Below are 18,604 nucleotides of genomic sequence, written 5' to 3' on the forward strand. Positions count from 1 at the left end.
CCAGGCAGATTCACTACTACTTAATTATTTGCAACATCTCATATTTTTATGTTGATATCCGATCATAAGATCCCAGTGGCCTACATAATAAGTCACAAAGTAAGATGCCATATGTGCGGACATAGCTCCAACTTTTTTTTGATGGGACAGTTACAATTAGCTAAAACTATTAAAAATTTATTTCTAGTAAACTTCTAGCTTACTTCGGTTACAACTGTTCATGAACTGAAAAGCGATTCAGTTATTTGTTGGCCATTGAATTCGATTTCTAAAAGAACTGAGTATGATTTTGAGAACCCCTAATTAGAGACAAATATACCATTGTCTAGTAATCTAGTTGTCTATTCTCATTTCGGTGACTACTGAAGAATCCTGTGGTTTAAGACTTCATTTAGCCCATATGGTATGGACTTATCAATCGCAAACTTTACAATTCTCGGGCACTATAATTACTCATAACAACCAGACCGAAGTTTAAGCGAAACAATTATTACTGCACAATTCAATGATAGCAGAGGACCTTCAACGTCATCCTGTGAAATATTTTTGTTATATTTTCGTCTGAGAAAAATTCATAACCAACATTAATCTCGACATATTATCAAATCTTGTAAAAGTTGTGGACGATTTCAAAACACCATGGCGTTGTATCACTCGCCAAACATTTTCGGGATCATTCACATGTAACATTCACAATATTAACCTAGCCATACATTTTTTGAACCATCTCACTTATCAGTGCTATACTTTCTTCACACTTATCTAGTCTCTCATTGAAATCTTTTAAGCGTGAAATTCTTTCCGATCTGAATTTCAGTAATACGAGTAAAATTTCTTTAATCTCAAGCGGTAGTTCCATGTTCATCCAGTATCCTTCTTCTAAACTGAAATTTATATCCGGAAGTGGGCGTACTTCCGTGGTACCGTCGTCATTAAACCAAATGTCATAAACAGATGCAGAAATGATAATCCCAGGCCCTTTGCCACACTTTGCATTAAAATTTGCTTGATCTTTATAGTGCTCTTCCAAAGGCAAAGATAGAGGTATTAGTTTAACCACGTTCTCACGTTTTGCAAACAATTTTGGTGAGGGTTTTGTCTTCTCCCGTGATTTCTTTAAAATTCCCTTCACCTCAATCGTGGATTCCTCCTAAAATGCAGAACATTTTGCAATGAAAGGATTCATACTCCATCTACTGTGTATTATTATAATATAACGATATATATTCCAAACCTCACCTCATCGGTACATGTATTGGTATCATCATCAACTTCCAAGTCAATGATGTCTTCTTCATTCGGTGATTGGTTCTTGTTTGTTGATTTTTTTCTGTCCTAAAATATTTTAAATACAAGTATAAATATTATTTTAGATGAAATAAAAAAAAGTATTACATGATAAAATTTTCTGATTTTTAATCGCGTTGTACCCCCCAAAGTAATAAAAAAAAAGTGTTCATAAAAACTTTCACCTAATATTTCACTTATTTATTTCTTAGTGGTTTGAATATTATGATATTCTCCATGCTATAGTATATATGAAACGTTAGTCAAATGGTAAAAATTATTTAAATTCGTGATATTTCTACAAAATTTTTTATTGAGACATTTACGCATCGATATACCCTTGTTTTTATCAGCCAAGTTTTGTATCTTCTATCCTTTTTTGCTGTTTCTTCATCTTCTTGCACCTTCTTTTGCCAATGAACTGATTTAACGGTTGAGAATTGGAGCTGAAATAAGGTATTGGCGCATGATTTAATGTACGCATGGAGTGGAGTGCAATAGACTTATAAAGTTGGTAAAGTTTAGAATTAAATCGCGATATGAAAAACTCGAGTCAGAAGTGTAGCGTGTTAGGTAAAAACAAAAATTAAGATGAATGACTGATTAAATTGAAACATTGGTGGAAGCTCAGATATCAAGATTCTTAAACGGATCATTGGTCTATGACTATGTAACTTTATTATTATTAAGTGGATGGTAAGCATCAAATAATTGTTGAAAAAGGGGGGTCAATTATCCAAAAAGAAGACGATCTGAAGAGTACGTCATCATATTTATGCCACAATGTGGGAGTATTTTAAAATTAATAATACCTTTTTTGTTAGATCGAAAGATAACTGAAAAGTTCGAAATAAAGTTCGTTGTATATCCGTGTACAGCTTCATCGCATCAAGTACTTCTTCTCCGCGAATTATTTCTAAGTCGACATAAGTCAAAGCATGAACGGCACATTCGCTAACGTTAACACCTTTTCTTCGTTTTGATTCGGGACCCCAAAATGTTGTTCCAAAGCTGTCGCAAGATTCTGTTATTGTAAAATGAAAAACCTGTAATTTTCACATAATAAAGAAGGCAGTTTTGTGGGTTTTCTTTGCTCTTTTTTTGATTGTATTCAAAAATGATCACAACCAATGATTTTATCACAACCAATCGATCTATTATATATACTTTCTACGTTTTTCAAAATCTGCTAATCAGTGTTCACTATTAGCGCACTTTTTTGCGAAAATTGCGAAGCACTTTCGCAACTTTTTTTAGGGACTGCGAAATAGCACTTTTTTCCGATTTTGAAGAGAAATAGCACTTTTTTCCGATTTTGAATGGAATAAAAATTCAAAGTTAACAAATATTTTCGAGTATTAAGTTGACAAATAAGTAACATACTAGTACTTTTGTAACTCAGTTCTGCATATCATAACGATATTCACCGGAATTCTAACCTATGAGATGCAGACATAGCTTTTGCATTAACCGCAAAATTCTTGTTTATAATATGATTATTATACAAGCACAGCCGATTCCGCTTCTCCCGCAAAAAACGCTCCAAAATGACTATAAAAGTGTTAGTAACCTGTTATAGTCACTTTGGATGAATTGTGACCAAACTGCACGATTTTCAAATCAGAGGAAACTTTTAGCAGCATGTCACAGATTTGCAAAATCAACAAATTCACAAAATACCATTAAGTGCCATTTTATTGTAATCACAATGTTGAAAGAACGTGGCATTTTCCGGAATTTTGCGATATTTACACAACTATTTCTCATTGATATGCGAGGACGGGTGGGCAAAATTCAATATTTTTTTGAATCGAATATTTTTAAGGAGTACCAAATAAACAAGGTGAAAACATTAAAAAATCGGCAACAAAGCCTTTTTACTGGTTAATTCCGTTGTAATCGCTAATTGTTCTTGTCACCGATCGTTTTGGCGGCGATATCCAGGTTTTGGGTAATCTATATTCCCGCCCTCTCTTTTTTACAAATATGAATTCTTGTGGGTCGGCGGACATCGAAGTTTTATATTTCGGGTTTACCCGTTCGTTCACATCGGAAACAGGTGTTGAAGACATTGAGGACTCAAATTAACATTTGCGTTGGCTTTAATATTACCTATCAAGATTTGTAAATTTACCGTCCCGATTTTATGCGAATGGTAATATTATTGTCCATACCGTGAGGCAGATATTTATTAAGCCGATAATTAACTTTCTCACGTATTTCTATGGTGATAAACTTCGCAAATCTGAAATTGTGCCAATCCTGAATATTGATTTGAAATAGTGATCGAATAATTCGGCTATAAAGGCATTTCTGCGTGGTCATAAGACGAGATGACGTTAATGAACAGCACTTCTTTTACAGTATATTTTACGTATGCGACTTAATGCTGAAAAGATTGGGCTCGAGTGCCTAATAGAGGTCAGGCGCTAATTGTAACTAATTCCCCCAAGTTTCAACGTGTTTTCAACGAAACAATACCCCGGCGACAATTATAGCTAAAATGTTACCGAGCAATTCACAATTTTATTTATGGAATTTGCAAATTCACCAGTTTCTTGACGATTTTGATATTGTCACGCCCTAATTATTAGTGCAAAAAATACTCCCCTTATTCCGCGGCGGTTTGACGGGTTTTTTGTTCCATTCTTCAGAAAGTTCTGACACCGGGATATAAAATACTGAATCCGGAGGGTTGAATCCCTGTCCACTCACTGGTGATTTTCCGTTTTGAAATGCGTGAAACATTCTGTATTTAAAATTAAATGACGTTTCGCGGGCTAGAGTTCTCCCCGAAAATGATGTGTTCCAGACGTTAGTTAGACGATAGATAAAACATTAGATTAATAATGACGCCCCGTTTTCGAAAATACAAAGTTATATCGCAAAAATGTGTTATGATATATTTGGAATGAAACATTATTTACGGTTAATTCAGATCATATTTTACTCTCCATGACACCCGGTATCCGAAAATACAGTTGTATCTCGAAAAATGTGTTTTGTTACATTTAAAATAAAACATTTTTGCGATTAATTTAGATCATATTTTACTTTTCACTACACCAGTTTCCGAAAATACAAGGTTATATTGCGAAAATGTGTTTTGTTACATTTAAAGTAAAACATTTTTGCGATTAATTTAGATCAAATTTTACCTTTCACGGCAACCCGTTTCAAAAAATACAAAGTTATATCACAAAAAAATGCGTTTTGTTTCATTTATTTTGCATTCCAATAAAATACATATTTCCCCTAATTAAGGTCGTCGATGAATCTGTTCCTGCCGTTCAAGCTCGACACACGTTTGGACGAGTGTGGGGCGTTTTTTGGTCGACGATAAATTAAAAAGTTGCCACATGTTATTTGTATAACGATAATAACTGAAAATTAAGATTTTATAATAGAAGTGAATTTGTCTCAAGATGGTATTTTACGATTCCTGCCCACAGAAAATAAACACGCTGACAGGCTTGGTTATAATTGATATTCGTTTAATTTATTTTACACTATTATTAAACGCGCCACACCAATTGCGACCATATAAATTGCAGTCGCATCGGTATGGACTGTATGTTTTTGGCGCTCTCACATTAATAATAATTTTCAACAAAACAATACCCCGACGGTCATTAAAGCTGAATTCGTTACCGAATAATCCCCATTTTTATTTACGGAATTTGCAATTTCAAGATCTCACTTGACGATTTTGATGATGTCATGCCCTAATTTTTACTGCTTAAATGCCTCAAAATACAACAAATGTAATCATTTTCGACGATAACAGGCGCAACAATTCGTAAACGAGCCGTTATAACGAAATTCGCGATTGATTTTACCTCTCTCTTGTTTACAATTTTAACATCCTGCCGGCCATGTATGGTCGAATAAAATGTTCACATATTCGAAACATGACTTGGCCAAGGATGGAAGGGATCACACTAAAGTGCTAATAGAAAGTACATACGCGAGGGTATGATATTAATATCGAGAATATTTGTGAGCATATCACAGGACGGAAATATTTTGCACCCGGCTGTTTGTTGGCAGAACAACGATACGCTAAAGTCAATTGAAGTATTTATTTATTATTTCACTTGCGAACATCGAGGTTTTGGCGGAATTGTACGATCATGTTGTCTTTCTTAAATAATAACTTTTTCAATAAATGTTCATTTTACTTTTGCGTCTTTATTATATGTCGGGTTTTCATTTATTTTAAATTCGAAATTGTCCGAAATACTCCAACAGGTGTTTAGGTACAATAATAATAGTACTTACCAAAGTACTTACCAGGGAAGTTTAATACACACGATGTGTAAAGGGCGTCGTAACTCCCGTTTATTAATTATAAATTTTTTTACATTTTGCCCAAAAAACAACGGCAGTCATCTCACGTAACTCTCGCGACCAAATCTTTTTTGTTTTGTATGGCATGTCTTGGCGACGAATTTATTGCCGACTGAATTTTAATTGTGTTTTAGGATAAGTTATTTTCTGTTTGTTGGTTTCTAAACTTTACAAACTTGGGTAGCAATTACTATTAATGTGAGATTTGTGCATATGAACGATTGAATATCGTGACTGGATGTCTATGGTGGCCCATCGTTGTCACGCGTAAAATTGAAAATAAAAAATAAAATAAAAAACCAAAAATAAAAAAATTGTTGTGAAAAAACATAAAAGTAATTGAAAAAAAAAATGAAAAAAAAAATTAAAATTAAAAAAAAAATAAATAAATAAAAACGAAAAAAAAAACAAAAATTAAAAAAAAAAAAAAAATTAAAAAAAAAAAATTGAATAAAAAGAAAATAAAAAGGTTGACAACGATGGTCCGCCTCGTGGCCCATCGTTGTCACGCGTTTTTATTTTTAGAAAATTTGCTTCTGCTTGGGACCAACGTTGTCAGGCATAATCCTACGCGCACAATGTTCTATAAATTCTCCATGCTACAAGTTCAACAAGAAGTAATATATTTATAATAATGATAAGAGAATATAGAATTGAATACGAAAATTCGGAAAATTTGTTTTTACGTGTATAAGGTAATTTAATTGGAGAATGCTGCTTAACTACTCAGTTGGACAGACTGGACATTCGCGATGCCGGTACCGTACCGTCTTACCAAATACCGGTAGTCGGTTATAGTCGCTTTGCGTCTAACCGTACCGCTAGCCATACAATCACTCATGAAAGAATGGGAGATACGGATAGTCTCGTAGAATATAGACTACTGAAACACTCTCTGCGCCTGCCCCATACCGTACAGTCGTAACGTACCGATCCAGACAAATGATAAGTCGCCTGTGCTCAACCATTTATTTCAATCCATACCTCGATCCTAGTAGAATATAGTGAGTCGAGGTATGGATTGAAATAAATGGTTGAGCACGGGCGATTTATCATTTGTCTGGATCGGTACGTTACGGCTGTACGGTATGGGGCAGGCGCAGAGAGTGTTTCAGTAGACTATATTCTACGAGACTATCCGTATCTCCCATTCTTTCACGAGTGATTGCATGGGTACCGGTACGGTCAGACGGTACCGTACCGGCATCGCACGAGTGTCTGAGCAGTTAAGCAGCATTTTCCAAGTAAATTACCTTCTACACGTAAAAAAAAATTTCGTATCCAATTCTATATTCTCTTATCCTTATTATAAATATATTGCTTGTGGTTGAACTTGTACCATGGAGAATTTATAGAACATTTTCATGTTGAATTTATTGGATATTGCTCATGAAAATCAGTAGTGAGTTAGAAACCCAGGAAACACATTTGTGCGTGTAGGATTAAGCCTGACAACGTTGGTCCCAAGCAGCATCAAATTTTCCAAAAATAAAAACGCGTGACAACGATGGGCCACGAGGCGGTCAGCAGCATTACAAAGAGTGCTATTTATGAATGCTGAAAGTACATGACATTACTAAACATTTTGCCAATATATGATGTTTTCTGCTCGATTCAAACTAACTCCCACGCAAACCAAGGCATGTTGACATTTAAAAATTACTTGTCTTTGGGTAAGCTCTGAAATAGTATAATATAAATGTAAATGAGAAATTAGGTCACGCTAGCTCACGAAACGGGAAGATTTTCAAAGTGATCTTGTGTAATATTTGGGAGAAAAAAGTTTGAAAAGAAAGTAGGTCGACCTATCTCCAAAAACAAGGGAGTATCCTGCTTACTATTTCGGAGGGAACGTAGGTTAACCTATCTTTTAAAACAGCGGGTGGCGGCGACTTTCAAAGTGGTTCAAAATCACAAATTAATAATTATCAGATTAAGTTTAGGGATAAATCGAAAAGTTAAATTTCCAGCGCACCTCACCCTAATTAGTTGATTGCTATTTATATTTGGGGGGGGGGGGGGTATTTTGCACGGGATTTGTATAAACGATCCACCCTGTAACTAATATGGTTTCCAGCCTGCCTCGTGTCTGTTAGATGGAAGGAGTAACAAATGTGAAAGTCTTTGCTGTTTACGCGAGTAAGCAACTGACACCGTGATACATTGCATGAAAGTTTTGTCCGCTGCAGGTGTTAGCAGATGTCATTTTGTTGCCGATTCGCTTGTTTTAATTAAACATGAATTCGCCTGAAGGAAACTCAGTTAACGAAAAGGCTTCTCTTTAATTCATAATATTAACCGGAGGAGCGCTTTTTCGAGTATCTATGCCGTTTTAAATGGGTTATATGAAAGGTTAGGGCACCTAACTTGTTAAAATCGGCAAAAGCACTTTCGCACTTTTTTTTTCGACTGCGAAGCACTTTCGCACTCATAATTTGCTTAGAGTTAACACTGCTGCTAATGCTACTAACCAACAAGACTGACAATTTGGTCATCTTGAATAATTTCCAGTGATCCTGATATAACAAAATATATGTATTCAATCTCCTCTCCCTTGTCAATGAGTAAATCTCCAGGTGCAATATGGATTCTTTCCATTCTCGATGCGATATGTCTTGAACTAGTTTCAGACAAAACCTTGAACGCTGGTTGCGTTGTCATAACATGTCGGTGCAAATATACGCTGGCGTCGAGACGCATGTGCTCTGGTAGCCAGTCCAACACCTAGTTTTGGAGTAAGAAAAATAAAAGCACATGTTGACAACAAACAATGCTCAATTATATATTTATAGAGTTCAAATGACTATAGTGAGATATGAAAATTGTCCAGTTAGCAACAACGTAGTAAGGAGATCTAAAGGATTTGTAGCCACTGTTAAGCTACTGAAATTTTAAAATTATGCTTCTGCTTACTCTCATGCTTTACTCCTAATCATATATCTTACTTATATATATTCGTTATTCTAACATATCACTCCTATCTATATAAGACCAAAGATTTAAGCAACGTGAAATAGTACAAAATTATAGACATATATATTTCGAAAATTAGAGAGGTACTCCATCGCACCTTTTTTTCACTTATTCCGTGCGTGGCTTTCCATGTAAAATACGCATAATCGTGCATTGAATCTTGCAAATGTTTTGGAAGTTGAAACAACTCCGAAAATTTTACAATGGATGACATCGTCTCATTCAACTGCTCTTTTGTCGCACCAATGTTTTCCATAGCTGTTGTTACGTTACCAAGAATAGTTGCATATAAAAGGCCTGGTTAAAAAAGGTAAAATTTTGTTGTGAGGAAACAGTTTCATCAAAACAATACGGCCCCTTTTCGTGGTAAAATTGTGCATTTAGCACCAGAGAAAATTTCAATTGAATAGAGTATAACAATCTGTAAATCGACACAAGTCTCCAAATTGACTTAAATTCGAATCTCAACTTTGAGTTGAAATGAAGTGATACTCATAAAAGCCCACTCCAAAGACTATTTACATTCTATGTAAACAATAATCTCGACTCCAATTCCCGATCTCGAAGCATCTGAAATAAGTACCGACTTTGAGAAGATGACTTTGAAACATTGACTTTCAGCAATGGAGAAGTTCTAAAATCTGGAACTAGGACATTAATATTGGGCACGCAATACTGTGAAAAAATCCTGTGTTTGAGATTGCTACTTTTACTATCCGCCAGATGATGCTATCGTACCGTATCATGGAACGTGAAAAGGACTGGATTCCCTGACTGACGTCACTCACGAATCGTGTGCCTGTGGCATATTTTGTAGCAATTATACATGACTTACATCCTACTAATAGAATGAATATGCAGAAAATCTGTTCGTTGTGCGTTTCTCCATATATGTTACCAAATCCCTGAGAAATCACGGCCGTCATTGTGAAATATAGACATGATGAGTAAATACTTTGAAGTGGTGGACCTCCTGCTAACACATCTGAAATTCAAAATTATTTTAGGATAACAATGATCGCGCGTTGTGATAAATATTTATATATATAAAGTGGTAAAGATGATAAATAAGATTTTAACAAATGTGACACAAGGGGACACCCTATGTTATCTGTGTCGTATAGTGACAGTCACTGAGACCCGTGTATTTATAGGTAAGTAGGTGGTGCAGACGTCGCACTGGATATCTTGTCTAGCCAATGATGATGAAGAAGAATTCGATGAATAAGCTCGTTAAATCACGAATATTATTTATTAGTTTTATATTACCCTGCGACGAATCCCAATAATATTCATTTTTCATTTGTTCTCCAAGTCGTACTAGCCAATTTTTAGGAACTTTCGGTCTAACCGGTGCTTGAGTTTTTTGTTTCTCAGCCCACGCCGTTGTTAAATTCTCAGCAATGTCTCTGTTCTGATTTCGTAACGGTGGTTCAACCGCTAATTCTGTTTCAATAAATATACCATTTCTATCTTTAAATATGTCATTCCAATTGAACAAGTTTCGGCTTTGATCATTTTCGATATGATTTAATCTTGGGTTAGGTGTTGTTGATAAAAGGACTAGCTCTCTCTGAGTTGTTAATCCCGGTTGCGTCGCTGTAATAGTAGACTGTGTAGCATCGATACTTTTTATATAATTCGCTGCATCTATAAGAGCGATATTGTACCATCCACAACCCATCCAATGACAGAGCAATAGGATAAGGCTCATCTGTAGAAATGATATATACACGTTCAATTCAATAATTCCAACATTGAAAAACATAACTTGTGGAATGTTACAAAAATTAAACCATGCGGTACGTTATAAATATTTTTAGCTACAGTCAAATGAAGATAGAGGGCGCTGATGGTGCATATAAAAGGGAAAATCATCATATTAAAATGAACAACACAATGTTCAATCGCTCGTTTTCACGAAACTACCATTTGAGCGAAAGTACTGAATACATAAAATGTGAAATGTGATAGAAAATGCACTTGAAAATTTTCTTGACGTGAAAATTAGGATGAATTACATCATTACTAAAATTGATGCGCAAACAATCAATAACAGTTTATAAACAATCAAAATAAACCTGTTATTCTGGTATTGTTGGTAAATCTAATCTCATTAACAAATACGTGACGAAGCATGAGTTATTCTAGTAATTATTAGGTTTTATTTGATTTTATCACCTTGTGTATCCATATTAGGAATCTGCCGTCAGCAATTTATTACAATTATAGTGTTTGTGCAAAGATACTACATTTAAACTATATTGGATATTTACTCGAGTATATAAACAAAATCGTTTGTATTGTAATAAATAAATTATTGCTATTATAAGGAATTTAACTTATTACCAGTACAATAAGCGATGCATATGCATGTGCCAGGTATCGGTCTAGATCACGAGCAATACGAAACAATCGAAATAATCGGAAAACTTTCATTGCTCCCAATAATTGTGCATTTGCCTGGAAAATAAACAATAAATAAAATGATAGCAATTTTTGAATTCTAAATTTAGGACTTATAAAACCCATTATGATATTTTGGGACGAAATTTGACACCTGATGAAAATATCTGACGAGTTACAAAATTGCTGATTCACGTAACAATAGATAAATCAAACTTTTAATAAAATGTACGACAGATTACTCTATTGTTGTCATTATGATGTCAATAAAAAACGTTGATGGAATGATCCCCCGACCAAAGTTGGTCCATTGCTAAGTTAATTCAGGTTCTGTGTATTATTTATGGGTCATACTTTTTCTGATAATATCGATTTCTTAATTTTAGACGAGTAATTTGTAGTAGTTTATAGCATAATTTACCACGCCTTAGTACGTCAGCATTAGACAATTTATAGAATATATTATAGAATTAGTGAACGAATTCTAAAAAATTCCTGGGCTATCAAATTTCAAATTGCGACCAATTCTGGCTTATAAGTGTCTTTCTACGTTGTATCGAACTAGATACTCAATTATACTGACCTTCATAACCACAGATATTTATAGCAATACCAGGTAAGTATAGTATTAGAGTTCTTATGAATATTTCCATGTAAGGGAAAATCCAATTGTCCATCAGAGAGTGGGAGTAATATCTCAATACGAGTTTGCTAAGTCTCAAATTTCATCTCCCCAATTTAACACCAAAATATATCCCAAGGAACGATCGTTCTATTTTTAAAACTGCCTACATGTTATCGCCTGGTCAGTTTATTAAAAGAGACTTAATATTAGATTTAAAATTACGGGGTTTTTAGTTTAGTTGTAAAGAAATAAAATGAATGAAGGAATGACCTGTTATTTTAGATGATGAGTCTGGTATACATATAATGATGACACATTATTGAAATTTTGATCTGTATTACAAAAGCTGTGATGTCTAAATATTGCGTTAGAACGTGTGACACAAAGAAGTTTGACAAATATAAATGGGCTTTGTTTTGCTATTCTCCTGACATTAATGTGATTCAGAATGACAAGTTTCAAACGCTCGAATAACTTACGTCTTTCTGTGAAGTTGAATTATTGTTCAATTATCGCGTTATATCAGAAATAATTATTTTAAAATGACAAATAAAAAAGATAATTTTTATCACCCCAATACACTTCATAGTACATATGAAAATTAACTTCTTCATTTGTTATGTTTTGCTCTGGGATATGGACATTGACGATTTAAGCATAACAAGCTATTTTGTGGACGAGATCTGTATTTTTTTTTAATTAGGTTTTCATGCACATAGTCATGTCCTACCTAATTTTTAACCACTATGTGTATGCATAGTCATAAGAACCAAAAAATGAGACTTAATTTGTTATTGCAGAAACGAATAAGATTAACAATTTGAAAAATATTTACTAATTTGTGGAATATCGTTCAAATAATCAATTTTTTATATGAGACCGATTAGAAATCTCACAACAGTAAATTGGAAAGTTGAACAGATTGGTACGTTTGCAATATATAAATACACCTGCTTACCTCAATATCTCCAAATAATAAAGTGATCGCGTCATAAGGTATGCATGTCATCAAGTCCAACAAAAACCACGATTTCAAGTACTTTATTCTAATTGTTTTCAAATCTGTCACAATTTCACCTAAAAATAAAACAGCAAATGCTTTCTCGTGAATGTGAATTCTCTACATACAATTTATCACAATAGTGACAGTTGAAATTTTAAAGAGGCCGATGTTATATCACACTTTTGAACATGTCTTGATGAAAAGGGATATTGATTAACAAAAACACAAAAAATGCTACTGGTGCTAACGCCTATTATAACTGAATTTTCAATATAAATTGAACAATTGGGCCCATTCAGCATGGTAAGATCATAACAAATTTCTATACCATTATTTTTTATGTGACAGGGAAAGTGGTTTTATACATTTTGTTGTTTAAGAACAATAATCATACATTTCGCAGTTACCCGCTACAGTTAAGATGACCTCAATATTTAGGAAGTAACATTTGGTGAGAAAAAGGTAACTAAACTGGGAAAAGTAAGTGCACGGAGACAATAATAAAAAAAAATCGTCCATCATAATTCATCACATAAATTAGTTAGAGCATAGATCAATTTTTCATATATGAACTTTGCCCCAGATACGTTTCTGGAATGAATTTTATCATGCAATGTCGAACGAATGCTATAAATAGATATGTCTTGTCATTCAAATTAGAAATACCAACTAGAATAAAAGTCAAAGAAAAACGGAAGCAACCGGAAACGTCAACCCACCAGGTGTTATACGCACAACGTGACTAAATTGTTTTCAATTTTACAAGAATTTCCCATAAGTCTAGCCGGGACATACATGTATAATAACGTTCTTAAATTGTGTCAGTTCAATCGAATGTGAATTGGATTAAAAATAAACACAACACAATTTTGAATTTGTACCTACCTAGTCAATGAAAAGCTGATATATATATAGAGAGAGAGAGTACGATCGTGGCATTGTATGAAATAAAAACACATTTTACAAATTTTCAATTTTATAAATTTCACAATGTGCAAGCTATGTTACCACAGAGATAGATATAATTCTGCCTTACTAATGAAAAAGTGTCTCTAGTAAAAATTTCTGGATTCAAAACAATTCGTGATCGCTCGGCAACATCGCATGTATTTCGCTTTTCTTTCATTCAAGCGAATATAGTTCATAGGACTTCTTTGGATATAACTCGCATGTAAAATAATTTTTATTTGATTTGAAAGCATCATAAAATGAAGATTGCCAAGATTTTAATTGATTTATAACAAAAAAATAAATAAGGAACAATGATAAATTTGTTTCCTGTCTCGTTTGGTGTCATTAGTTGAAGGAATTACTACCGAGTTACGTCATAAGTGTGCAATTTATATTTTCAGAGTTGTCACGCATTACAGTCAATCATTTATTCTATAAATTATTTGTATAATTAGAATTTGGATCTGAAGAGAAATTCATTGTTACGGAATTAAACCATCTTTAGTCTCAGTTTGCCGTTTCTCAAAATTGTAATAAGAATAAAAAATGCAATCTTACAAAACTGGCATGATTTTACCTGGAGATTAATTTAAAGTAACGGCACAAGACACATTCAAATTGCTTGTAAAAGTATTCCGGCATACTATATTAAGATTGTAAGTTGGAACCTTATACAGTCTATTTAAAGTTGCCACGGCTATAAGTCATGCCGTAAATCCAGACTGGGTTTAAGCCTTCCTCCACCAGAGTCATGTCTTCCACTGGCTGGCGTATTGGGGGAGTTGCCAACACATGCCGTCTCTTGTGATCGAACTCTAAGCTTTATTGCAATGTTACTTGTTTTGTGTGGCCTTATTATGAGTTCACTTAATCAATAAGGCAATCAAGATATAATTTATATATTTATTTGTTATAGTCAGCACGTGAGCCAATTGTCTATGACCCTTTACGGTTGATAATTAGCCGAAAGTGAAAGTAATATCATCGTCGAGTGGTAAAGTTCGAAGCGTTCTACGTCACATTCGCGTGTCAGGACGATAAACAGCAGAATTGAGAAATTTTTGACAACAATGACTTGAGAAATCTAAGTGTTTTGATTGACGTCACGTTGATTTGATATTTCCTGTCGGCTCGTGACTAACAATGTGATTAATATATTTCGCCATCGCCTCTTCAAATTCAATTTGAAATATTATTTTGAGAAGATTAATGTTATTCACACTATCACCTTGAAGTACGATTGATTTATTGAAATTAAACGAGTAAGTTTAGTTTATTACTTCGATATTCGCGTATTTAGTGGATTAGAAATGAACATTTTGAATGTTTATTATGGTGGGTACAATTAAGTCCAAAAAACTAATAGTAGATTGTCATTCCCCAACAAGTGGTAATTGGAAAACATAAAGTCACGAAAAGACATTTGAAATCAAAGGTTTTTGTTCTAGCTAGTGATAACCAATTTGGAATTTAGAGCTCTGAAACCTTGACCTTTTAATCCGCCGATCGCTTTTAAATATTAATAATAAATATGATTTGATGATTGCACATTTTATATTGTATTTGATTTATTCGTGGAAAACGGTGCTTTTTGATTTTGATAACCTCTCCTTGTACCGAAACTAATTTACAGAGATAACTCAAAACACAATGAAAATCACATTGTTTCGAAAATATCAATGTTGTTATTTTCTTTGTTGAAACAAAGGAAATTCACAAGAACAAAAACACCACCATTGATCAAATGACAAGATTAATGAAAACGGTCACGTTCTTATTAAAATAAATTGCTTAATTCGACAATTTTGGTTTTGGTCTTTGTGAATCACCAATTTTCTGGAAGCTAAAGCGTTTATATCTCTTCGTGTATGCGTAAAACCACATCACTCAAACTGTGAGGCGGGAAAATATAAATAGTATTGGCTTTTGTTGGAACTCTTGATCAGGACACAAATGAATTTAAACCTATTTGCGCGGGATTATATATTACAGATACCTGACGCATATAGTGCTGGTGACTACTTTTAATCATTTATCCTTTAGATATACCTATTGCGTATGCAATATTTTGAAACGTTCCAACAGACTATACGCTTGTTCGAACCGTCAAACGTAAGATAACATGTAATTGTTTTCACAAAATTGATAAAGAGAAAAAATAACGAGAATATTCTCTGGGCTTCTATAGTAAAATAACGAGTTTCTTATGTAACAAAATGTAATGTAAAAGGTATGGATAAGAGTATAATAGTCACCAATGCTAAAATAGAATATTACCTTCCGATCCTGCCCTGGTAGTGTAAAAATTGACGGTGACGTCAAGGATAAAAAATACATCAACCAGACTATCGACGATCAACCAGTTTTTGCTTTAGAAATAAATTAATAAAAATAAATAATATAATACTTTTTAAAAACGCTTCAGCATATTGCCACATTTTTTAAATGAAATCCAATTTTTAGTTAGGTAGGCAGGAAGGACGATTCACCAAATTCACCACAACTCAAAAGGCACATTGAAGTCGTTTACGGTAACTAATTTGGTTAGAGCTATGTGTACTTAGAATAAAAATTGGTAAAAAGGTAATCCAAACTGTACTGCAAATGTTAAAACTATTATTATTATTTGACAATTGACTATTGTCACGTAATCATCGTTTGTCTCGAGTTTAATCTTCTTCTTATTCAGCAAAAACATTAGATGTCAGTCACGAGGAAATGGTAATGCAATTATTTTGCCTCATCACGTTTTCCCATAATATATTACTGCGACCATATTTCTTCGGGAATTTTTAAAATTTAGACTTTTTCGGTCCGAAATCACAGTATGTCTGGCGTGGGACATACATATGCAGGACTTAATGTGGTTGTCCATCTTTCGCCCATGCTAGAATTTATATAATACACGAAACGTCGAATAACGAGACAAAATCAAATTAATACAAATGCGGATGAAGGATCTTACATCATCAAAGTAGTCGGGTCATCTCAAAAATAACGTTATCAATCATCTCTGTAACCCGTAAAGGTCAAACAGTAAAATGAAATGAAAACTTTCCAGAATATATAATTTGAAACAGTTATTAATATAAACAATTTGTCGACAATAATATCAAATTATTCCAAGCTGCGATACAAATGTATTCTTATTCTCAGTCTAACAGACATAAACGATTTTAACACCTAAAATTTCCTGATACTATTCAGGTGTAATAAATTGGAAAGTCTATTCTGAACAGGTAAAGTTCTAGTTCCTTTATAAGCATGGCAGTTCAATACATATTAAGTGGCTTCTTCTCAAAGATATAAAAAATGGTAAGAACAAAAAAATGTGTAAATTTGAGTGGAAAAACAGCATTTACTAATATTCCATAATACCTTCTGTTCTTTATGTGAAATGCGGCAACCAGTGGAACCACGATAGCAGTATAGTACGTCAATGTTAGAACCACCCAGTCCCATGAAGTCTTAAAATCGCTGTAGTGCAAGATAATATTTGTATCTCTTTCTGGTCGTTCTCGTTTCGTCAGATCTTCTACCTCCTCTAAAAAGTTTAAGTTATCTATGTAGTAAGCTTTGCATTTTCAAGTAGGCTACTCCGAGTATAATCGTCTTTGCTAAATTTTCTGATGAGTGGGTTTTTAGTATTTTTTGAAAGAAGTTTGAGGGTTTTAACTGAATATTTAAATTGTTTTTATACGATTATTTATATCTTTCTATGTCATCATTTTACGCTTGTTTATTAATGGGTACGAGTTTAAATTTTAAAAGTTAGTTTAAAACGTTTGGTACTAAAGTACCAAAAAAACTTGATTATTAGCGTAAGCTAATGAAAGTTCCAATTATAAAAAAAAATGACGATTACTCAAATATCTCGCCAAGTAAAATATATTTGACTGTGTATAACTAGTTTATTTTTTATCCTAATTTTTTATTTTATTTTTTCTATTCTTCAATCCATTCTACAATGCGTGAGAATTATCTATAAAATAATTGACTATTACCTATGATTCATTGCCTTACCGGTTTCATTATTTTTAGTCAGCAATTTTCCGAATTTTTCTAAATTTTGCGTCTTGATTCCGCTTCCTGATGACGCCATATCCTTATTTCTTGTTATGCCACAACCACAAATGGCTAGTTTCTCTGAATGTAATGACTTAACGAGAGGTAATATTGTTATATACTTTATTTTTTTATTACGCAACAGTTGTGTGTATTTCTTGGGCGAGAAAAACGAGTAAATCCAGTATAATTCGCAGTTGGGTATTTGTTACGCATGACTGTGCCATTAATTTCCGTCAACTAAACTCAACAATTGAAAATGCATAAAAGTATTCGCTAATCCCACCTCGCCAGGCAAAATCCTCAACAGGTGGGTTGCGATATCAGTAACATTGATATAAAGACTTATTATGAACTGAATTATAGCATTTAATACTACCATTTACAACGTTTCATATAAAATATACAAAGGTTTGTATTAGAAACGTAAGTATGCACGATAATGCATGGTATGAAAACTTTAGTATGTGAAGCCACAGCAACCACACATTATTGATGGTATGTGACAAAGATGGTCATGCCTCGCTGTGGAGAAACAAACAATCGACACGGTCAAATTTTTAAAGCAGTGATTTAGTATTATTTGAAATATGTCGAAAAAGCTGTCTCTAAACTTCTTATCCGATAATGTACAAAACGCAATTACGCAAACCACAGAACTTAACTCCTGTAATCTCGTTTAATCCACGAAAATATTAAAATCCACAGTTATCGGTTTATTCGTGGATTTACTTGAGCCGGTAGTTATACAACAAAGGTTCAATCGACAAGTCGAAACGAGCACATATTTAACTATTCAAATGGACTTTCAGCTTTTACATAGGCCTCAAATAGCTGCCCAATTCTAGATGATAAAAACGCCAATTTTTAATTCAATTTTACCTACAGACTAGCATGGTAATAATTTGGTAATGTATTTTTCTTTGAGAAGTAATGTTATTCAG

At 33.6% G+C, this 18,604-nt stretch overlaps 1 protein-coding gene across 2 annotated transcripts; it reads right to left on the minus strand.

The window, feature by feature from the left end:
- Positions 1-690: 690 nt before the first annotated feature.
- Positions 691-17,734, minus strand: LOC120342694 (voltage-gated delayed rectifier potassium channel KCNH1-like). Of its 2 annotated transcripts, XM_039411637.2 has the most exons (13): positions 17,619-17,734; positions 16,974-17,139; positions 15,873-15,964; positions 12,600-12,718; positions 10,960-11,073; positions 9,880-10,324; positions 9,446-9,595; positions 8,708-8,907; positions 8,109-8,361; positions 2,100-2,311; positions 1,626-1,733; positions 1,240-1,335; positions 691-1,150 (listed from the first exon to the last, which is right to left on the minus strand). In XM_039411637.2, exons 1-13 carry the CDS (start codon positions 17,695-17,697, stop codon positions 704-706), a joined length of 2,481 nt encoding a protein of 826 aa, XP_039267571.2. In that variant the 5' UTR covers positions 17,698-17,734; the 3' UTR covers positions 691-703. The 2 variants fall into 2 exon arrangements, with proteins under 2 accessions (XP_039267571.2, XP_039267573.2); XM_039411639.2 differs by lacking the exons at positions 15,873-15,964; positions 17,619-17,734 and having other exon boundaries at positions 16,974-17,104.
- Between the last annotated feature and the right edge of the window lie 870 nt (positions 17,735-18,604).

Source organism: Styela clava, chromosome 3, assembly GCF_964204865.1.
Source record: "Styela clava chromosome 3, kaStyClav1.hap1.2, whole genome shotgun sequence".
In the NCBI taxonomy this organism is placed as follows: Eukaryota; Metazoa; Chordata; class Ascidiacea; order Stolidobranchia; family Styelidae; genus Styela; species Styela clava.